General features: G+C 32.8%; 1 protein-coding gene across 1 annotated transcript in view; it reads right to left on the bottom strand.

The window, feature by feature from the left end:
* The window catches only part of LOC125666178 (slit homolog 2 protein-like), a 90,868-nt gene that overhangs the window by 28,955 nt on the left and 36,300 nt on the right, over positions 1-25,613 (bottom strand). The window contains exon 3 of the mRNA XM_056151370.1: positions 2,626-2,697. Coding sequence (XP_056007345.1) covers positions 2,626-2,645 — 20 coding nt within the window. The 5' untranslated portion in view covers positions 2,646-2,697. The remainder of the gene's footprint in view (positions 1-2,625; positions 2,698-25,613) is intronic.

The following is a 25,613-nucleotide window of genomic DNA, read 5'->3' as shown; positions in this document are numbered from 1 at the left end:
TCATGGATTTCGAAGAGATAAATATCTTCATATTTTGATGTAAATTTATTCCTACAAATCTAGTGATAAATATACCTAAGAATGTTAGGGATAATGGTGATCTATATGTCTCGGGAATATGAAGAAACGGAACTATGATCAATGAAAACACAGAAATAACGAGCAGAGAGGAATTTCATCAATGTTGTAACGAATGAATAACTGAGAGTGGGAAAACACGGACCATCAGAAACACCATAATTTCCATTTCAATCCAATCATCTTTACATGGAACACAGCAAGGTGGATTTACATTCCTTGGATGATTTATAGTATTCACATAATTGATGAGTTAAGGGTTACTGATGATATTAAAATGTTATATCATTAGGTGAATATTTTTGTGCTCTTTTATTACTGAGTTAACTAGGGTTACTCAATTCATCGGATCACCATAGTGGGATTCTAGCGACTGTGACCTTTTAACAGGGGATGCTTATTTCTTCTAGGCACCTTATTCCACATTTGGATGTTTGTTAACTTCATTTCTTTCATGAATATATCGGAGGAAATTACTTCACATAAAGACAAAAGTTGCTAGTCAAAAGGTGATACTTAAACCCTCTAAGAAGACTATCACACCGTTAGAGTTTACTGGGAAATTGTTTGCCCTCTCCTAGCTTCTGAATTCTTTACAGGATTATGTGATTGATCAATGATTTCATTTTTTATCTTCTTCGTTTTAAAACTCTCACTATGTCATTTATTTTGTTTTTTTTTCGTTTTAAGAGTATCACTAGGTTATTCGAGGATAAAATGAAACAAAGAAGATAACGGTACCAGAAATAAAACCAAAATACTTAATTTAGAGTCGGGCTACCTGGAAACATTATAGATGTAATCTGGTATCTAGGAGGGGTATATATCACCTGTTGTTCGGTCACATCCGCCATGATACCTATACACATTGATTATGCAATGCATGTGCGATACAGCTTTCGGACTGATATTCTAATGTACACCTGCACTTATATTATCTACATAATTGTACTTGATCAGACATTTCAATTTCCAGTTTCAATATGATCTAAATGTTTAATGTTATACAAATTATATTAAGGTTTTTATTCCGCGTAGTAATGCGATTAAGTTCAAACAATTCATATGTATCAGATAACCAATTTTCGGGATATATGTGGAATGGATTTTGGCGAGCATAGATATAAGGGATGATTGAGCAAATGAATTACGCACTTTAAATCCATAAAAAAGGTGTATGACATATAAACGCGAATATGTAACGTATGTTCTCAAAGATATATTCATCGTATCATTTTTACAGTGTGTATACTAAGCGGTTGAAATACAGCTTTAATTTGCAAAAATGTCTTAAGTATATGAAATGCATGTTCAATATATATTCAAGAAGAATGACATTCCATGATCTAAAATATATAAGGAATGACCTGCAATACGTTATTTCTAATATCATTACTAACAAGATGATGTAAAAATGCTGTCATTTCATAATTTTAAGGGAATCATGTATCTCAGTACCAGGATATGGTATATATTTCATGTTATTTACACTGTCGTATGAAACAGAAAATAATGTTCTAAATTTTACATATTCTTGATTACTACCAATATGTACTAATTAGTCAGCTGTATTGTAAGTAATTGATATCCATATCAGTATTTATAGGCGTTGTCAAATTGCCAACGTATCAAACATTTCATTTTGTAACGTTGTCATATTAGGGTACATTTACCTCACATCTCTGAATTATGATATTTTTTTAATTAACCTGAACTGATGATCGTTAAAATAATAAGATGTACTGAAGTGTTAACTAATTCAATACGCGAGAGGATATAACTTGTACAAACTGTGGCTTTAAACTTGACTCCGCTTACCTGATGTTTTTGGTACACTAATTTTGACTGCAGATAACTCCGTTTACCTGATCAGGATATAGTACTCACGGCAGATGTGTCCGGTCGACAAAGAATGGTTACTCCTCCTAGGCACCGATCCCACCTCTGGTAGCTTGTAGGAGTAATGAGATTGATCACTGTTCGTTATCTTAACCTTTCTCATTCAAATACACCATTTAATCTGCATTTCAACAGTAATAATTTTCAGTCATCAGTCGATTAACAGTGAATATAACGAACAATAATCAATCTAATAAATCTTATGAGTAAAACAAATCAGAGAGTTAGGCAGACATTGACCCTTATCCACACCAGATGGAGGGATCAGGTGCCGAGGAGGAATAAGCACCCTTTCTCCATCTGTCACACCTTCTGTAAGACCTATATTTTACAGCAAACTTTAAATATTACCCCCTAGGCATGTGACCCCACGTTTTATGTGCCATGGGGACACATTGTATCATAATTCTTCATATGAGTATTAAGAGCATTTTTCCTTATCTTTACCTTTTCGTTTCAGGATGAGATAAACAATGGTTGATTGGAATAATATAAAATATGTAATATCGTAGCAAATGAATCCTATATTAATGTCTTACATTGAAGGGACATTAAAAAGTCGTTCAGTTTCAATGAAAGCATTACCTACAATACGTACGTGTCACTCAGTTGTAGTGGAAGTAAGTGAATTCATATAGAGGTACTCACAAGCCCTGTAAATTCCCCATTTGATCAAATGTTCCAGTCTGTAACGTTGTTAGTTTATTGTTCCTCAATTCTCTGAACGACAAAACATATCTTGATTAACCTAAGTTGAATAACTTAACAATGGAACTGATATTTTACAAGTTGATTCAATATGCAAGACTATTTTCATTGCACAAAATGCGACTTTAAACACCACGTTCGGGTACATTAAGGGATGCTTCATTTACTATGAACACTAATCATCAAGTCGATAACTGCAGAAACATCTTAATCAAATATTCAGCAATTTTGAGATTTAAAAGAAAATCATATGAGAAAATAGTTTTGGCATCTCGTAGCTCATTTTTGTTATTGCATAATAATGAAGTGTCTAATGAAATAGCAGAATAGTTTAAGTGTGCATGTCATTTACCATCATGATGAGACAAAATACGTTATTGCAACATGAAAGCTTACTGTTGAAACCCCTTTTACATCAACTTGTTTGCCGGTAGCTTGACTCGATTTAAAAATAAATGACCATATTTGCAGACGGAATCGATTGAGGCATATATGCAGCGTATTCAGGTGATACCATATGTGCTACTGTAAAGGCGGCGATGGAAACGATGAACTTAAGCAGCCTTTAAAGTATACTTTCAGTTACACATTTAAAAACGAAGTATCCACATATAAAACAAATAAGGAATATTATGTGCCGCCGTTTATTGTTAATTCAATGCTGTCTATGGAAGCGACATATAAATGACGGCGAATATTGTCTATGGATAAAAAAACCCACATAGCTGTGTAAATAGATATGTTAAGACTATATTGGGGTATTTTTTCTATTGGATAGATTTTTTTTAAATAGATGTATAGTAATCACTATTGCAATTGAAAATAATAAACGTTGTGTATTTTGGTGAACAAAAGATATGTTATTGCTGAAAAATGTATATATTGAATGAATGAAAAGCATAAATTAAACATATTGATAAAATGATATTTGTCATAATATGGGGATAGGTGATACACGTTCTCACAAATACATGTATCGAGCAGTTTTAAGGTATGCACAGTAAGTGGTAGAAATGCAGGTGTGATTTACAATGTATGTTTTATGTATGTGAAATGCAAAACTTATACGGTACCAATTTTGATGCACCAGATGCACATTTCGACACATAATGTCTCTTCAGTGATGCTCAACCCAAATGTTTAAAATCCGAATTTAGAGCTATTATAGGCAAAACAGTGTGCCAAAAAAGTGGAGTCAAATTCGTTTAAGGATAAGAGCTATGCGTGAGGGAGATAATCCTTAATTTTGAAATGAATTTCTAAATTTTATAACAGCAATTAATTATACATCTGTACATAGTGCAAATGTATATTGCACTTTTATTTCAGAACAATGACATATAGTCTCAATGACCTGAAGTACATTACTTATATAATTCATGAAATTATACCTAACTATAGTCATTTCATCATTCGAAAGAAGAGAACCATGCATTATATTTTTTTTCAAGTCATTTACAGTCTTAAATTTTCAGAATTTTGATTAATCTGAGTATATACATATCATTTAGTTTTATTGCAAATAACCGGATTTATAGGATCTCTAAATTCGCCAACATATCACATGTATTCTGTACCGTTGTTATCTTATTGTTTGTGAGGTCACTGATCGTAAAGATGTCCTGATTAACCTTTAATGATCATCGCCATAATGATAAAATATATTTTCTAAATTGATTCAATGCACGAAAGCATAGTGTTTGAATACAATATGACTTTAACCAGGACATGTAAATACATCAATGATGATTTATCTATTATCCAACAATAATCCTATTCATTGATATGTCGATTGTAGCTCCAGTTATCTCCAAATAGAGAAGCTCATGTTCTTCACCCTTTGTTTCATATTTAGATGTTTTATTTTCTATACTATACAGAGATGACGATGACAAACTACCATATGACCTCTATGATAAGTTATTGTTTCAGATTATCCACCATCACCATATGTTTAACAATGTTCTATAACAACCGGGCATCGTATCCAACTGATCCGATACCACATCGCATGCTCAATTTGGTTTGAAGATCTGTGGTTCTGAATCAACACCAGTTTTCAAAGTATAATTTCAAATGAGAAAGATGTACAGGTGACAGCACCTTTGTGTGCAAATTTGCCTTAATATGTCGCAATATTGAAATGACATTACCGATCCTATATTTACGGACTTTATCTCAAACTATGGAAGGATTTTATGTACTCAGTGTTAGATCATTTTCGCACTATTTTTTTAATGTTTTTTGTGCTTGTATCACCTAGTCTAAGAATGAATGATGATTTTGACAGAATGCATATTGATATTATGTACGTGATATGTACACTGTTTTTAGAAAAGTGTTTGTAGTAACTTCCAATTCACATGTAACTGTACTTGCTATTTAGAAAGTATATTCTTAAATGAATTTTGTTCTTTAGGAAAAGGAAAAAATAAAATACATATCGCCAGGCTCTACTAGATAAACGTACGTTGCTTTGAAAATTGTTTCCAGTAGTTCGCAGATCAGATCTTACTCTACTGCTGAAATCATTAACAAAAAAAACAAAAAAAACAAAAAAAACAACAACAAAAACCACAACAACAAAAAAAACCACCAACAATTCAGACGCTGATGGTATATACAATACAAATCAGGAAACGCATCACATTCGGTAAAACCTGTAATTCAACGAAAATACATCCTGCATATCCGCTTTTGTAAAACCTAAGATGACTTAGAAGTGTTTTCAAAAGAATATTTTATATTGTAAACAGTTATAAAGATATGTAAAATCGATTCTCTGTTCCTTTTTCAACTTTATGCAATGTCTCTATGGAAATAATCTTATCAAAGTTGCTAAATATACAGACAATGAAACGTATAACTACACCTATCGAATGGTAAACAAACGTTGGACGGTTTTTAGGAACAAATGGTTTTCTTTTGGGAACGCATGCTGAACACTGCAAAAAGAAGAGTTTTTAGTGAGAACAGAGCGGTTATTTTCGAGAAGAGAACGCTTTGCAAGGAGATGGGAACCGATGTATGGTGTTGGTTTGAAAATCTACATTTCAGACGGTACTTTTTGTTTGAATATTCATAGACATTGCGGAAACGAGGGGAGGTTTTTGCCAAAATAAAAAAGTGTCATCTAATTGAAATTATGAATATTTGAAAATAGCAGTAACGGGGATGAACGTACATTGATATATGCTGTAGTATGCGCCTTGGATTCCACATGTGAATATTTACATGCATTTAATATGATGAATAACGCAAAATCTTTAATTTAAAAACAAAAATTGCGTTAGTTTACATCGAATCCAACTTCAATAACATTGTCACCCTTACATAAAAAATATGCCGTTCTTGGCACATTGATTTTGACTACGGGTAATTCTGTTTAGCTGATCAGGATATAGGGCTCACGGTAGGTTTGACCGGTGAACAGGGGATACTTACTCCTCATAGGCACCTGATGTGTCCTGAGGTCCGTATTTACCCAACTATCTATATTGTATTGCTTATAGGAGTTATGAGAAGGATCACTGTTCGTTATCTTCACCTTTCATGGAACTACAATTGGCTAAGTTTATTTGTAGACAATTAGATTACAAAAAAGTCAATTTTTATAGCAACTACCCGTATTATCCACCAATCTTATAATTAATGCATATAACGATCGGAGAAAATAACTGACGTGACTGATGAGTTAGCTCTCTTTGGGAATATCGTGAGTTTTCCTGTTTCGTGCATGTTTTTTTTCAAATGGAACTAACTTTGTATAAAATCACGACATTTCCTTAAGACGTTGTCATTACTAAGTACAATGACGGAATTTTATATTTCCATCAGTTATAAATCTATATTGAATTTACTGAAAATATTTAATTGCTAATCACAATATATCATTTTTTTTTTACGAATGAAATATCCAATTTTATGAAAATACTTTTGACACTATAATAGGATCTGTATCTTGTTGATTTGATATCCTAGCTGAGCCAATTAATTGCACTTGACATATCAAATTGAGTTGATATTCATAGGTGATTAGTGGTTAAGACGATAACCACCCAATTAGTCAGGAGATGCATTTATTTTTTCGTTATTCAAAGCAGAAATAACACATTTTAGAAGACCAATTCTTGGTTAAAGCAAATGAATAAGACTAACGTATGGATGGATAATATTACATTGTGTTTCAAGATGTGTACATAAATGATACAGCAAGCATCCATCTAACTGTTCATTACAAGGCAGTTAAGGTAAACTATTCTTAAATATAAAGATGTAGGCCAAAGAGAACTGACACTGCTAGTGACGCTGAATTACACGTGCTGAAAATTGTCAATACGATAAGTACATCTAGTGATAAAATTTGATGTGTAAGACAAAACACAACATGTTTGTCCAGACGACAATATGACATAAAAAGGAGTGTGTCCTAAATCGCCAGAGTAGTGATATCCTGCTACGAGAGACTGTCAAATCGTACCAAGGATATTATTTGGCGCTAAGCGCCATATAAACGAATCGTTTGAAGTAATCAGTGTTAAAGAGGCAATTTAGAGTTCATGAGTGACCTTTACGATTATTTACCATAACATTGCCTATATCCAACCCTAGGACCTAAAATTGCACACAGAATAGAATTTCTAAACTCAACACATACATTCGAATTTACCAAAGTATGTTAATTTACGCTAGGAATTTTAAACTATACATTATACTAATGTCCAAATAAAGGTCGCTGAAGGGTGAGGATGGTGATTGTACAGTATGTGTATAAACAATACGTCTTTTGGAATGCGTTAAGTGTTAAACTCACCGCTGTCTGTTATAGGGATAATATTTATCCAAATGTTGACAAATTTTAGCTGTATATAGCAATATATACGTTCTTCATATTCTTTTAGATGTAATTGAAATTTCGTACCATCTATTGCGTAATGTATTTATGTTAAAAGCTAATACATATTGTTTATTTTCCATACGTCCTGTTTTGATATTCAGCAGCGATAATGAGACGAGGGAAAGGAAAAAGACTGAGGAATTGCCCGTATTGTAAAATTCTTTTAATTTTGAATCGCATATGGAATTTATAAGATTCATCACAATTCATAATCTTCTTTTGTTCATTGATCAAAGTTTGGTCTCTTGAACTCTTCATCTCAGCTACGTTATTACTCAGTGGACTTACCAACATATCAGAAATATTATTAATAGCGCATACAACATTATCTGCACTATCATTATTCATGAGATGATTAATGATTGCATTGCAAGTGAGTGATATAGTATTGTATGATGATCTGAACGAAATGGTGTATCATTGACAGGGTGGCATTTTCATATCCATACCCTGAACGTATTATTCCTCTCATTGACATTATTCACTTATCATACAGATAATTGATATTTTATAGATATGCTTTCAATATCTGTAGACTCTTCAGTGCATCAACTATTCCATTCGGGAACGTTGATATGTTATTGCTCCACAGGTTTCTGAATCATAAATATTTCCTAATTAACCTTAATTTATCAACGCTACAATTATGAAATTTAACATTCTGTCAACTGATCGAATATTTGAGCGAATGATATTTGCACTAAATATGGCTCAAAACGGGAAAAGTAGATCCATCAACAATAGTTTATCTATTTCCTAGCATACATTGGTGATTAGAAATTATCAAATCAACGCAAAATAAGTACACACAGAATTTACCATATATGTTTTGTTTCTTTTTTATTTTTTGTTAGCAGAATGGAGATGTTAATGATATACTAGAACATCAACTTTATGGCAATTGGGATAATTTCAGGTTTTCGATCGTCAGCTTCCGACATCTATGTAGCGATATCCCATTATCACCTGGTTATCATGTCTATGTCTCTTAATTGATTTAATTAAAAACTGCATTTTCTGCTTATTATCAATTTGACGTCTGATTTTGCACTGATTCAAAACAAGTCTTCACACTAAACTTTTAAGTGAAAAGGATGTAAAGTTTACAATAACTTATATCAAAATGTGCTTGAAATGTGTCCCCATGTTGAAAAATGCTTATATTTACTCATCCCTTGATCTCAAGCTGTGAAAGAAGACTATAATTACCGACTTTCTCAAATCATTAAATAATGTACTATTTTGATAATATTTTCACCAATGTATTCTGTGCTAGTATGAAAGGTAGTCTATCACATATTCCCAGAATATGTATTTATTTTGACAGCATGCATGTATCCAGGCTCTAATTGATAACTAATTAATTTGCATTTGTTTATCATTCTTCTGCATAGGCAGAATGGTATTTAATTTGAGGTTGATAATTGTTTTCCATATGCAGGTAAACATTTAATTTGTTCTTGTTTATAATTATTTTGCATCGATAGATATACATTTAATTTATAGCTGTGTACAACTGTTTTGCCAAGGCAGATGAGCATTTAATCTGTAGTTGTTTATAATTCTTTTGTATTGGTAGATAAATATTAAATGTGTTGTTGTTCATGTTTATTTTGCGTAGGAAAATGCGTATTTTAAAACAGGTATCAATATGTTACTGTTTGTTATCCTCACGTTCTTCACACTTTGTTTCTTATTTAGATGTTTTATGTCCTGTACTCTACAGAGATGATGATGGCAAACTACCATATGACCTCTATGTTAAGTTATCATTTCAGATTATCCACCATCACCATATGTTTAACAATGTTCCATTAACACCTGTATATGGTATCCACCTGATCTGATACCACACCACATGCTCAATTTGGTTTGCAGGTCTGTGGTTCTGAATCAAAACAAGTTTTTAAAGTATAATTTCAAACGAGAAATATGCATAGCTGACAGCACATTATATGTAAATTTGCCTTAACATATCTCAATATCGAAATGACACTATCGATCTTATATTTACAGACTTTATCTCAAACTATGGAAGGATTTTATGTAATTAATGTTAGACCATTTTGGTACTATTTTCTTCAATGTTTTTTGTGCTTTTAGGAAAGATGGTAAATCACCTAGTCTAAGAATGGTGATTTTGACAGAATGCATATTGGTAATATCTACGTGATATGCACACTGTTTTTAGAAATTTGTTTGTAGTAGTTTCTAATTATCATGTAACTGTGCTTGCTCTTTAGAAAATATTTTCTTCAATGAATTTTGTTCTTTATGAAAATTTGTCCATCACCTACTTTGATTATTAGTAGTCAAAATAAAATACATATCGCCAGGCTCTACTAGATAAACGCACGTTGCTTTGAAAATTGATTCCAGTAGTTTGTAGTTAAGATTGAAATAATTAACAACAACAACAACAATAACAAACAATTCAGAAGCTGATAATCTATAAAATACAAATCAGGAAACGCATCAAATTCAGTAAAACCTGTAATTCAACGAAGATGCATCCTGTATATCCGCATTTGTAAAACCTAAAATGATTAGAAGAGGTTTTCTAAAACAAATATTTTATATTTTAAACAGTTATAAAGATCTGTAGAATCAATTCTTTATTCGTTTTTCAGCTTTATCCAATGTATCTAGGACAAGAATATTATCTAAGTTGCTAAATATACATACCACGAAACGTATAACTACACCTATGGAACGATGAACAAACGTTGGACGGCTTTAGGAAGAAACGATTTTGTTTTGAGAACGGACGCTGAACGATGTGAACAGAGCAGTTTTTAGTGAGAACGGAACGGTTCTTTTCGAGAACGGAACGCGTTGTAACAAGATGGTAACAGACGGTATGGTGTTGATTTCAACATATGCATCTCAGACACTGTCGATACTTTTTTATTCGGATATTCATAGACATTGCAGAAACGAGGGGAGTTTTTTTTTGCCAAAATAAAAAGTTTTAACTCATTGAAATTACGAATATTTCAAAATAGCAGTAACGAGGATGAACGGATATTAATACATGCACTAGTATGCGTCTTGGATTTCATATGGGAATATTTACAAGCATGGAATATGATAAATAAAAAGCAACATCTTCAATTTAAAAACAAAAGTCGCATTAGGTCACATTGAATACGACTTCAATAACATCCCTTAAGTAATTGTTTTTTGATTACTTAGTGCAGATGTGTCTTGGAAAGTGGAATTCAATTTGTAAATACATTACATATTTTTCTTGTAAAAATTAAATCAATGATTAATATTATACAAATATACATTGTACAATGAATGAAGTGCACACAACCGTTTGAATTTTTTATCATATATATACTGTATTTGTATACTTTTAAATAGATCAATACAGGTAAATACAATTTATCTACAAACAATGATTGGTAATTAAAATTTTAACATCGTTAATAATAATGATTGCTATTATAAAAAAAATGATTTATTTGCTGTGTTTAAATTCGATAAGATAATATCTGCATTGTTTCAACGAACATAGTGACTTGTCATGATGATTGATTGCACACGTGATTGTACCCATACATGGAAATATTTTAAAGACACCTGTCAACAGAGGGGTATCAAGGAAACCAATGCCACCTGAGACGGAGAACTATAGGGTGGGTTCTTTGTCATGTCCCCCGTATACTAGTAAATGTACACTGTTATATTCGCAACTCCTAGTATTTCGATCATTTCATACCTATTTTAAAATTTGAAGATGACAAAACCCACTTAAATATTAACACGCAGGCGAGTATTTCCATTTTAATTTTCCAACACTTTCACTCAAACATGCCAAAGTCATACTACTTCAATAGATCTGATAATTCAACAGTTTTTTTTCCAAAATCTCTAAATGATAAATTCAAAACAAAACACTGTACAAACTCCTTTTCATGAACAATATCATTATCCCTATTTTTATTTATAGTCTGCTTATTTCAATTCAAAATCTTTGGTAAAAGTTGATTTACCTTTAATCCGAAATTAAAATTATTTTCTAATGTGTGGTGGTCAATTCGTAATTTATCTGAAAACTTTTATGAATTTGAACTATGAAAAGTACAGTCTTGTGCAAACTTCAAAATGTTGGATAAAATGAAGAGGAATTAGTTTAGTCTTCTTCTATTTCGACCAAGCGTCATGTTAACCCGCAATGACTGGCTGCCACACAAAGTCTGAATGACCATTCAGGAAAAAATGGTTTTAGGGAACGGACGGTTTTAGATATAAAAATGAATCATTTGTCCTAAAAACAGAACGCTTTGGTCTTGGAACGGGACGCTGGTATTGAAGAATTTCATCTTTCGAAAAGGCAGTTGGAGTATAAGTACGATTATCGAATGGAGAATTAATGCCCTGTCTCAACTAAAGCATCACACATCATAACGTAGTCCGGTATCAATACGATAGCACATGCACTATAATGATTCGTGAGATGATCACTGATTGTATTTCAAGTGATTGATGTTGTGTTGTATGGGGATCTGAAAGACATTTTGAATCATTAACATGATTACGTCAAAAAGCAAGAACATTCTCAAATCGAAACAAGTTCTGGACAATTCCTCTCGTTGAAAATATCTACTTGTCATACAGATAATCGGTATCATTATCGATCTACTTAGAATGTCTGTAGATTTGTCGATTCATCACAATTTACAAATTCCAATTGGTAATGTTGGTATTTTATTCTTATTCAGATATTAGAATCGTAAAAAAAATCCATTTTAGCCTTGATTGATCAACGCTTCAATGATGAAATACTTAATTTTGTTAACTGATTCAATATGAGAGAGTATGTTATTTGCACTTAATTTGGTTTTAAGCACCACGGTTTATCTATTTTTACCCATAATAATTTTCGTTCATATGTTGATTAGAAATTATGCAGTCAACTTGAAAAAATAACACCATAAAGGTTTCTACATTTGTTTAACATTCAGATCTTTTTCTTACAGAATAGAGAGGATTTTGTATAATTTTCATGCGTTTTCGAATATATTGTTTTCTTGCAACTACTCTCATTGTCATGATGTATATGTTATACGAATGACTGATGTCTCTATAGAAACACGTATGCTCTAGATATGCGATATACTATCACTGACATAACGACAATGCATGCACTATAAAGATTCGTGAAATTAATATTGATTCATACGGTACCTGTAAAGAGCAAAACGAAATCGAAACGAAACGAAACGAAATCTACCGAAACGAAACGAAATCTACCGAAACGAAACGAAACCCACCGAAACGAAACGAAACCCACCGAAACGAAACGAAACAGATTGTATAATCGAACTCTTTCAATTATAATAATTAAAAATGGTACCTCAGGCCCTTGTTAAAGTTTACACATATAAATAAAATTCGCCTCCCCTTTGATGTAGGTTTTCGGCTTGACTGATACAAAGTTTTGAAAGTTGGAAAGGGGGGGGGGGGGGGGGGGGTAAGCACAAAGCACATAAATATCATGTGCAATTACGCGGGTACGTTAAGGCAGGTTATGAAAATTTGTACTGGGATAAAATCCGCGAAACAATGTGACGTCATAATTGAAATAAGTATATCACTAAGCATATATTAAATTCCAATTTTATTTTTTATTGAAGTTTTATTTATGCATAAAATAAACCATGCAGCTACCAAGAGCCAACGAAATTCGAAATGCTATACTGCTGTTGTGTAATTTCTGTCTGATCGATATGAAAGTAAACTGATGACGTCATGACTATACATCGCGTGACGTTGACACATGCAAGGAATTTGTTTATGTGTGCCATGCAGATATCGACAAAATGTAGAGTATTTGAAATATATGACATGGGATATATGGAATATATATGTGAAACGCTTAGAATTTATTGATATTAAGAAGATATGTTGATATCATACATTATCAACTTTGTTTAACGGAGAAAACATTCCATTTAGCATGCCGATCCGATTTCCTCTGTCACAGACTGAAATAAAACTGCAAAAGTAGCACATTAGCCCGCATACTTTTGGAGACTTTTTATACACCGTTTGAAAGGTCATAAACTAATGTACAAGGCAATTACTGATAGAATCCTCTGTTAAGAAAACTTTTAAAGAAAACTACATAGCATCATGCAAAATGTAAAACATGAGCTAGATGGTTTCGTGTTTAAATGTTCAATAATTATTTCTTATTGAAAGTGGTAGGATTCTATCAGTAATTCTGATATACTATGGGTATTTTACCGTCATTATCGCCAGTTAGACCAATATTTGAATATTGGGATAATGTGTTACTTTTACATTTTCTATTAAGGTACCTCCATGATCTATTTATAACAGTCATGCAATGACGTCATACGGAAGCGCATGTTTGTCATATTGTTATGATATAAAATGTTTTCATGTAAACAACCACAATAGTTTTTAAGAGTTAGTAGCTCCCTCTCTCTATGTAAGACATATTTTAAAACTTATGCAGTTTACGTGCATAAATGAAGCATGACCTGCCTTAACATACCCGGGTAGCTTCGGATCCATAAATTTTAGAACGGGAGGTTACAGTCTCACAGGTCAGAGGTCTGGGGAAATACACTAAACGAGGGATGGGGTCTTCGGCGTTGGATTCGCTTTTGGGCATAAATACATGTTTCAGTATTTTTGTTCTAAAGATAAATATATGTATACATGTGGATATTGTGTATTTGTATGTAGTATATCAAACGGTGGATTCTGAATATGTCCTTCCGTTCTCTTTGTGATTTCTGCTTAAAATTCCCTTGTTCATAAGCCTATTCAGTTTACAAAATGCCGACCTCCTCCTAATATTATTGCATTAAAAAAAATCCGTTTTCCGTCCCGTTTTCAATTCCCCGTCTTAGCAACACCTCAAATGTCAATCTCTCACCAGAGGGCGTATTACGCTACGCTACAAGGATAACTCTGGGTAGAGATTGCCCAAAAGTCTGCTTTCAATTTTCTCAGACACCATCTTCTTCAAACAATGTATCTATGCCCAAAGGCGGATCCAACGTCGGCGACTCCAACCCTCGTATAGTGTGTTTCCATAGATCTCTGAGACTGTAACCCTCGGTTCTGAAATTTATGGATCCGAAACTAATTGTACATGTCATTTAATCAACTACGGATATGTACTTTGTGCTTAACCCCCCCCCCCCCTTTTCAACTTTTAAAACTTTGTAACAGTCAAGCCGAAAGCCTACATCAAAGGGGAGGCGAATTTTATTGATATATTGTAACTTTCACAGGGGCCTAAGATACCATTTTTAATTATTATAATTAAAAGAGTTCGGTTATACAATCTGTTTCCTTTCGTTTTGGTAGGTTTCGTTTCGTTTCGGTAGGTTTCGTTTCGTTTCGGTAGATTTCGTTTCGTTTCGGTAGATTTCGTTTCGTTTCGGTAGATTTCGTTTCGCACTTTACAAGTACCCTGATTCATACGTGTATGAGGATCTGAATCAGAATTTGTATCATTAATATTATTTTTTTTCATAATCACTCTCATTTACATTAACATGATTCATTTGTTATACAGATAGATTGTGTCTATATAGATAAACTTAAAATGTCTCTAGCTTCGTCAATGCATCAAATAATATGTTCGATAACCTTCTTATTCCATTGAAACCCAGAACTATAAATGCTAAAACATCCTTATCAACTGTGTTTGATGAACGCTATAATGCTTCAATAAGTTATTCTGTAAACTGATTCAATATACCAAAACGTGGTATTTGCACTAAACATAGCTTTAAATACAGGGCACCAATTGGGTCTTGATCTTTTTGAAAACCGAGTTATGACAGCAAAGAATAATGTTATGTGATACCAAAATCTGTTGTATATACTCATTTTATGCCAACATATTTTCTAATGACAAAAGCAAATTTTGTTATATGAAATTATCATTTGCAAAAAACAAATGATTGTTGTCTTAATAGAATTCAATTGTGTCAATTAGGTATGCAACCATCAACATATTATGCAATACAAAGTATACCTTTGTTATATAATTTGCTAATTAGACATCAAAAACCAATTTTATGAGTCGAAATTGAATGTGTGCATACTATGTAGACGTAAAATGAGGCGTTGTACTCAAAATCTATTTTTGTATGTAAAGAATTGAGTCTTGTTTGACAACAAATGAGCAATCATAAGTGCAATGACTACGTGAATATTCAACAAATATTTATCTGCTACCATAGTATCCAAGTCTGATTAATCTTTACCACAGAATGGGCTAAATAAAAGAGTTTCCACCAATCGTTGATTGATTTTCAAGTAAATGTGACAAAAAATGAATTGTCATAAGAAAATGACATTTGTCCAAAGAAAGTATGTTTTTTCATTTCTCCACTGAAAGAATATCAATACATAATTTCCTGTTTAATGTCAGCATTTCACAACTTATATTGCCGTTATAATTATCTCATTTCCAATACAACTTATCAATCGATCACATGCTCTCTGACGTGTTTCATACCAATTGTTAGGCCGTTCTCTGCATATTGGTTTTAACTTTTGTGATTTTAAATCTGATCGATAAATGGGTCTCATAGGGGGTGTGATCGGTCGACAGGGAATGATTATTCCTCCTAGACAACGGATCTTACTTCTGGTGTATCAAGTGGTCCGTATTTTCTCAACTATTCATTTCGTATTCCTCATAAAAGTTATAAGATTGACCAATGCTCGTTATATTTATCTATCATGATTGAATTTACCATTTTTAAAAACATGGTTATGTAATTTTCGTTATAACAGAATGTTCTTATATTTTTTATTATTTTTCAACATTCTGTAAATAGTTCATGGATTATCTTCATAATATTTACATGTAATATAGAATTACAGAAGTGTTTATTTCTTTTAGAGAGAGAGAGAGAGAGAGAGAGAGAGAGAGAGAGAGAGAGAGAGAGAGAGAGCTATGAAAATATTTGGTTCTATCTGTTTCAAAGGGCATCAAAATCTTCAGTATCACCATATACATACGAAATGATTTTTTGTGTTTCACAGATTAACTTTAAAAATGATATTGCAAAACGCACACTCATTTTTTCTCTGTACAACTTGCTGTATAGATATAATAATTTAAGCAGAGAATGAGAATAGTTTGTATACCCTTGTTTTTCTCAAGGATGCCTACTATAAATGACAGTTCAATGTCGTCTAACGAAATTCAATATCGTCTCACAAACCTAACATTTGTCAGAATTTGCCCCAGTTGTCTTTGCCGGTTAGTTTACAGAATCCATATTAAAGTAGTTTGTTAATTACAACCCATCATTGTTAAACAAAATGAATTTGTGTCCACCCAAAATTAGATTCCGTGTACGATATCATAAAAGTCTAATACCCCCCCCCCTATCAAATATCAAACACGAGAATTAGATTCCTTTAACCACGATTTATCTCTTTTCGAAAGATATTTCCCAATTGTTTTTTGATTAGAAATTATCCATTTAACTCGAATTAAGACGCCACACAATCTTCCACATTTGTTTTATGTTTGGATCGTTTTCATTACAGAACGGTTTCCGTTAATGGTATACGAACAGTTTAATTTTTTGGCATATTAAATGCTAGGTTCTCCATCCACAGCTTCCATTGTCTGTGTCTCCCAACTGATTCAATGCTAAAGTACAATTTCTGCTTTTGGTTAATTTTGTTTGTAATTTTGCACAGAAGAAAACACGTTTCCAAACAAAAGCTTTAGATGAAAATAATATACGATCGGCATTGTTTCATATGTAAACAGTCCTTCAAAATATGTCCCATATCAACTTACATTCACCGACTTTATATCAAACGATGAAATGATTGCTTTAATCAATAAACGACTATTTTGATCGTATTTTCATTAGTGCCTTTGTGCTTTTTGGAAATGTGATCTTTCAACTATTCTCAGAATAAATAGTCATTTGGGCAAAATGTATGTTTTCAAGTTCTAGTTGATCAACACGCAGCCGGCTTTGAATGATGACTATAGTAGTCTATGATTCAAATTCGGTACTTACAATTTCATCACCAAAATAACATCAGGAACGAATAAACGAGGCAAAAGAATTGTGAGATTGACCACTGTTCGTTATATTCGCCTTTTCATAGAAAAAAGTATTGGTTTGTAGCTTCGTTCATCTTCGCCAAGAAGTGAATTTCATTTGCCTTTCTAAATATGAAATCTAAGGAGTGTTTACCTATCTTCAGTAAACTTGATTTCAAGTGGTAGTATTAAGAGCGTTTTGATCATATCACTGATAGTTACAGAGGTCCGTGTTTACCCTCTATACACGTTATGTTTTATGGAAATGATAAAATTGATCTTTGTTCAGTATCTTCACTTGTCAATTGGTCACCGTTAGGAATCTTTACTTTTTGATTTTAGATAACGAATCACACATCATGATATATCGTGATTCCAGATATACTATCATTGTCACAAACAAAAGCACACACATAATACTATGATATATAGGAGGATCGGCGGTTGTAATTCAAAGGAATTATGAACAGGGAATGATTATTCCTCCTGGGCACATGATCCCACCCATGGTGTGTCCAGGGGTCCGTGTTTGCCCGACTATCTATTTTGTATTGCTTATAGGAGTTATGAGATTGATCACTGTTCGTTATCTTCACCTTGCATTAATAAGAATATCATGATCAGAAATAGATGTTGTATTATTCCCATGGTAAGGAGCAGCTATCAATAAGAGTTTCAAATGTGTTCAATTTTCCTATAATTACCCTCATTAACATGAATCATTTAGTATACATGCATGTTGTAAATATTTAGATAGCATCACAGGGCACCGCTTGATAACGTTGGTATTTAACTCAGAATCGTAAAAAAAAATCTGAATAGCCTGAATTGGTCAACGGTAAATGTTGAAACACATTATTCTGGAAACCGATTCGTTGTGTGGGAAAATGGTGCATGCACTGAATACGGCTTTAAACACGAAAATTAGATCAATCAACTACTATTAATTTATTTTCCAATAGTGATATAATCATATGTCGATTCGAAATGATTCATTCAACCTAAAATAACACAACCACATCACCCCCCCCTTTTTTTTTTACATTTATGTTTCTTTCGTTGCAGAATAGAGATGATAAGTGTAAAAACATAAACTTTTTGTTTCCCAACAAATTAAATACAAAAACACATATTCTACTTTGATCAATTTGGTAAGTAATTTCACACTGACTCAAAAACAAGCTTCCAGACTATAATTCCAAATTAAAATATATGTACGATTTGTGATACTGTTTATACAAATTGCTAAAACACGTGACCCAAAGCCAAAAAGGGAACTACTAACCTATATGTATCTCAACGTATAAAAGAAGTGTTTACTCAACATTGGACGATTTTGGTGATATTTTCATCGATGTATTTTGTGGTTATAGGAAAGGTGGCCTATCAACTATTATCAGAATTAGCATGCATGTTGACAAGATGCAATTCGCCTGTACCCATATGGTAGATAGATAATATAAATGCGTATCAAGATATGTAAGATCAGTTCTTTATTCGTTTTTTTTTTTTTGTTCAGGTTTACCCAATGATGTTAAGAATATTGTTTTATATACTTTGCTAAATGTAAATCCGTATCTTTTTACTCCAAGGCTAATATTCAAAACGCTGGATTCGATCTGTGGTATATCTAGAAGTACACGGGTACCCTTCTTTAAAGTTTGTAATATATGGGGTTTATGAAATTGATCACAGTTGATTATGTTCACTTGTTCATTGATCACAGTTTGACATATCGACCTCTTCATCTAAACTAAGTTATTGCACACTGTGATTTAACGATATGCCATATATTGTATTTTTGTATCAGTGACGTATATGACACTACTTACACTTTAATTATTGATGAGGTAAGTAGCAACGAGTACTTCGTTAGTTTATGCAAATGTGATATATATCATGTTTATTGACAGGGTGATGTGAAAAAATAGAAAATGCTTAAAAGTAGGGAATTACTATAGTGACATTGAATTACAAGTGTTCACAATAGTCAATACGGTAGGAACAACTAGTGATGTAATTAATATGCAGGACAGAATACAGAATGTTTGTCCAGGCGGCAACAACAGAAATAGGACCGTGTCCTCAATCGTCATAACAGTGAAATCCTTCAACGGAGGGGACTGTCGTCAGCCGTACCAGAGATATTACGCGTTATGGGCATCATAAATGAATAGTCTGAAGTCTGCATTGTTTTGGGGGAACTATAAAGATAATGAGTGATCTAGAAGAGCATTTATCAAAATTGTCTAAATTCATCTGTAGGATTTAAAACTGCATACAGAATAAAATTTCTAAACACGAAAATTCGAAATAAATCAGTCCACCCATGCATTCGAATTTGCCAAATTATGTTACATGTAATTCGCAATAGGGATTTTGAACTAAGACTTGATAGAATTATGCATGATAACAATAAGGGTCAGGGGAAGTTCATGTAAGGGTCGCTCAAATCAAGGAGAGGAGTGTTTAAACTGCATCAGAGTGCACCCCAGGAAGTAACCCCAGATACTAACATCAAACAAATTATCCGTAAACAGTTGATTAATTCTACAAACCACGCAAAATTTCCTAATCACGGGTACATTAATGAAGAGGGAAGAATAAAAGGAAACTGTTTTTTTTTTAATATGTGGAGCTACAATTCACAGCAATTGTTTTAATTGGAGAATTACCGGTGTGTTATCACAAGGTTCCCTTCGATTTGACTCCTCCTAGGCATTTGTTCCTGAATCTAGTATATCCAGGGATCCCTGTTTCTCCAACACTTAATTTGTTTTCCTTATAGGAGGTATTAGACAAATTTCATGGCAAACAGGATAATTTCAGGTTTTTCGTCGTCAGCTACCTATATCTATGTAGCAATAACCCTCCCTTATCCTTGTCATGGTACCAATATGTTCTAACTGATTCAATAGACAAACATATATTTGCTGATGACCAATTTGATTTGTAATTTTGCACAGACCCAACACAAGTTACTAAATTAAAATATGTACGGATGACAAACCTTTTATGCACATCCCGGTACAAATATGATGTAATATTGAAAAGGAACTACCAACTTATTTTAACCGACATAACGTAGTTCCACATTCCTGTGACGTCATAGGATTTTGCAAAGTCAATGATTTAATGATAGGAACATACATTTTGTTGGAATCTTTTTCAATAGTTATTGTAAAAAATCGTGTTAGCCATAAATATTTCAAAATTCTAGTTATATTTGAATAGTCAATGATATGTTTCAAAATATTGAATCCAAGGACAATAACTCTGTTTTCATTCAATTATTTATCAAGTCCATAATGCGATAGATTTCCTTTCTTTTTGACAAACATTTTACCAAGGTGATAAGGAATCACTATCTGTGTCTTTTCATGAAATTACATAAAATTATAATCCCGAGTGATTTTAAATAGCTCAGCTGTATGGTGCCAAACTTCAGTTTTTAATGGGGGGGGGGGGGTATACATAATCTGGAAGCTATAGATTTGAAATTATTAAGGAAAGGTATGGATTATTTCCCAAGAATAACTATAACAGATGTAACTCTACTAACATAAACATAAAAAATGATATGTAAACCATGGTATAAGGAAATTGCGTCCACATTTGTTTGTTTTTTAACATTCTGGGGAATAACGCTAATTCAATAATTTTGCAAATATTATTCTAAAACTTGATGAACATATTGAAAATGACATTGTGTTCTAGTTATTAACATGTTTCCCGATAAATAAATGCAATTCAAATAATATTTTCTTGTTTTTTATATTAAAATAACAACATATAACTGTTTCTAATGAATTTCATAAAAATCTACATCGGGATATATGACTTTAGTGGTGTATGTAATGAAAATTAATATGGAAACCCTTAACTGTTTTGCTTTTTTTCATTACTCTGAATGTTAATTTATTGATTCCAAGCAAAAAAATGCTACCTAAACCCCCAAAATCCAGTATTAAGGACCCACCTTAATCTCAAAATATGCCAGGAATTTTTACTCAGCACTAGACTATTTTGATTGCATTTTGGTCAATGAAATGTTTTGCTTTTAGGAAAGTTGGTACATCAAATATTCTAAGAACGTAACAATTTGGTCTTGGAGAGGAACGCTGAGTGATAACGGAACGGTTCGATGTAGGAACAGTTCTTATCGAGAACACCACGGTTTGAGCAGTGTAGTAGTTCACTTCACGATGTGTTAACGTGTCTTTTTAGTATTAAATATTCTTATCTCCAATGCTAATATTCAAAACGTTGGATCCTGCCTAATGAACATACCTTCGGTATTATAATGGGATCTATATCTGGTCAATTTGATATCCTAGCTGATCCAATTAATTACACTTGACATATCGAACCCAGTTGATATTCATAGGTGATTAGTGGTTAAGATGATAACCACCTAATTATTCAGGAGTTGCACTTATTTTTCCGTTATTTAAGGCAGAAATAACACATTTTAGAAGACCAAATGTTGGTTAAAGCAAATGAATAAGACTAAAGTATGGGGGATAGATGTGTACAGAAATGATACAGAAGTCAGCAATCTAACTGCCCGTTACAGGAAATTTAAGGTAAACTATTCTTAAATATTGGTTCTAAAGAAGATGTAGGCCAAAGAGAAATGACACTGATAGTGACGTTGAATTACAAGTGCTCAAAATCGTCAATACGGTATGTACATCTAGTGATAATATTGATAGTTAGGACAGAACACAGAATTGTTGTCCAGACGGCAATATAACATATTAAGGATCGTGTCCTAAACCGTCAGAGTAGTGACATCCCTCTATGGAGGAGACAGTCGTAAATCGTACCAAATATATAATTTTGCGTTATGGGCCGTATAGACGAATAGTTTTACAGTGTTAAGTAAGCAATTCAGAAATCATGAGTGACCTTGGCGAGCATTTACCATGAAATTGTTGAAATCCAACTCTAGGATCTAAATTAAAATTCCATGCATTATATAATTTCTAAACTGAACACATATATTCAAATTTGCCAAATTGTGTTAATTTATGCTAAAAAAAATTAAACTAAGAACTCATAGGATATACACGATACTAATAGAGGTCATGGAAAGTCCATCTAAAGGTCGCTCAAGGCAACATGAGGATGGTTATTGTGCAAAATGCGTATTACAAAAGCTACTTGAAATCATCGTACGTCTTTTGGAATGTGTTAAGTGTTAAAATCGCAGTTGTCTGTAATAGGGATACATTTTCATCAGAAAAAAAGTTAGAAGCCGATGATTTTCAATATAAAAATCAGAAAATTAGCCAACTTTGCCTAAATGTTTATTCACGGAAGGGATGTCCTATACTTCCGTATTAGTAACACTAATGGTGACTTAGACGAGGCATCCATAACAATATTCTTTTATAACTTATACATAGATGAGATTGATCACTGTTTTTTATCTTCACCTTTCATCCATATTTTAAACGTGTATGAAGGTATGGAAGACCGGTTCTGTATTCGTTTGTCGGCTTTACTCAATGTTATCAAGAACATAATTACATCTACAATGCTAAATGTAAATGTGCATCTGTTGAATCCAGGAATAGTTTTGGATCCCATCTCTGTTATTTCCAGAAGTATGTAATTACCGTTCTGTAAGTTTTGTATGTTATGGGGTTTATAGAATTGATCATTGTTTACTATGTTCTCTTGTTCATTGTTTACAGTTCGGTATCTTGACCTCTTCATCTAAACTAAGCTATTTGAGTTAAACATATTTTATTGAGAAACTCTACATGATTGGGCAACAGGCAAAGCCTATATCGGCCCTCTCCCAAATCTAAACTAAGCTATCACGCACTATGATTTATCCATATGTCAGATATTGTAATTTGTATCAATGGACCGATACATACACTATAATTATTCCTGAGAGAGAATAACAAAGAGTAATTTATTAGTGAATTCGAATGTGATACAGATTCCGTAGTATTCACACGGCGATGTTAAAATAGAAAAAGGGTTCAAGTAGATAGTTTTCTTACAATTACTCTCATTAACATTGTTGTCTGGAAAACAAATAATCAGTATCCATATTGATATACTTAACAAGTTCTGTAGATTTGTTAATGCGTCAAAGATTCCATTCGGTAACGTTGCTATGACATTGTATGCAGCTATTTGAATGGAAGATTACCATGTTAGCCTTAATTGATGAAATATAATATTCTGTAAATCTATTCATGTGAGAACATGATGCTTTGTTTAACATCATTCTAAGTTCACAGATACTCCGAAGTTCATGTTAAAACGATCACGTGATTTCATATTGATGACATATTCGTAATCTTTGGTGATCAGGACTTCCAAGAAATATGGTGTGATTCCCATATACACATGTTGTGCTGAATGTTGGTCAAAACCTTTTACATCAGAAAAAGAAAAAAAACGTCTTCCTGTGGCCTTCATATCATCAATTAGATATATCTCCAACGTTTCATATGTTAACAATCATCAAGTTCATACATATTTCGATTCGATATATCCCAGTGAACTCGCAAATGAAAGAAACAATAGCGTCTTGTATATTTACTTCGTACTTAGATCTTCAATTGAACATAGATGTCAACTGCAAAATAACAATTCAGTTTTATGATCGTTCTACATTGTGAAATTCCTATATTTATGCTGCAATATCCTATTCTCACCTGTATACGGTGCTTTGGGCTTCGACTGATTTGATATACAAACGTTTATTCTGCGTATTATGAGTTTTGAAATCAAGGCAGGCCACTGACACAGATGTGGGCGTTATAGATGTTTCAGAAGTCTAGTTTAAAGTAAGAATTTTGCACATCCTAGGGTTTGTATTACGATGTACTTGCCAAATAGAATCTATCATCAAGCCAAATACAGTCTAACCTGTTTCATACCGATTGTTAGACCGTTCTTTAAAAACTCATCTTTAATACGAATTGCTCCTTTTCCCTGGCCAGGATATATGCATCCTACTAGTAATGAGTTCCATCATATATTACTACCAAAAATAAAACAAAAACAAACAAAATCAAATTTATAAATTGATGCCGTAATAACGCAGTCGGAAATGTTCTAAAGTCTACAACTTATACAAAATTTACTAAGCAGGAGTACATATATCAAGAAAAGAAAAGTGGGAAATGAGCAAAGTCTGCACGTAAAATATATCTTAATTATATGGAACTGCAATTGACTAAATCAATTTTGATTCGACAATTACCGATGTGATATTTTGTAGATAACTAAATTACCAAAATGTCAAATCAGGTGCCTAGAGGGCGAAAGCATCCCCTGTTGACCGGTCACACCCGCCGTGAGCCCTATATCCTGATAAGGTAACGGAGCTATCCGCAGTCGAAATTAGTGTGCCAAGAACGGCTTAACAATCGGTATGAAACACGTCAGACAGCATTTGACCCAATGCGAAGTTGTATTGACGAACTAGATCGTTATAACGACCATACAATTTGCGAAATGCTGACTTCAATCGAGACTGTTGAAATCCCTGTACCATTCAACTTGTTTGTTGGTAGCTTACCTCGATTTAAAAACTGACTATACCCAGAACAAACTCTTGCATATCGAATCAGTTGAGACATATAAACATCATATGCAGGTGATAATGGAATATCGCTACACAAATATGGGAAGTTGACGATGGAGAAGCTGAAATCATCCCGTTTGTCATACAGTTGAGTTATCAGTTTGCTGTTAATGTCTACTTTCAATAAAATATCTAAGTATGAAACAGAAGTGGACGACTCTATGGTGTCCTTTATTTCGAACTCACAGGGATATATCAAATCGACATATGGATGAAAGCTATCATTGTTAATAGACAGAACGTCATCGATATATCTAAAAGTCGAATTGAAGGTCACAGTGAGAGATTTTTTCTTCTTACGTAGAAGTGTTTGAATAAATTATGCTTCATATGAA

This window comes from Ostrea edulis, chromosome 10 (assembly GCF_947568905.1).
Source record: "Ostrea edulis chromosome 10, xbOstEdul1.1, whole genome shotgun sequence".
Classification (NCBI taxonomy): domain Eukaryota; kingdom Metazoa; phylum Mollusca; class Bivalvia; order Ostreida; family Ostreidae; genus Ostrea; species Ostrea edulis.
This window is presented reverse-complemented; position numbering and strand designations above follow the sequence as displayed.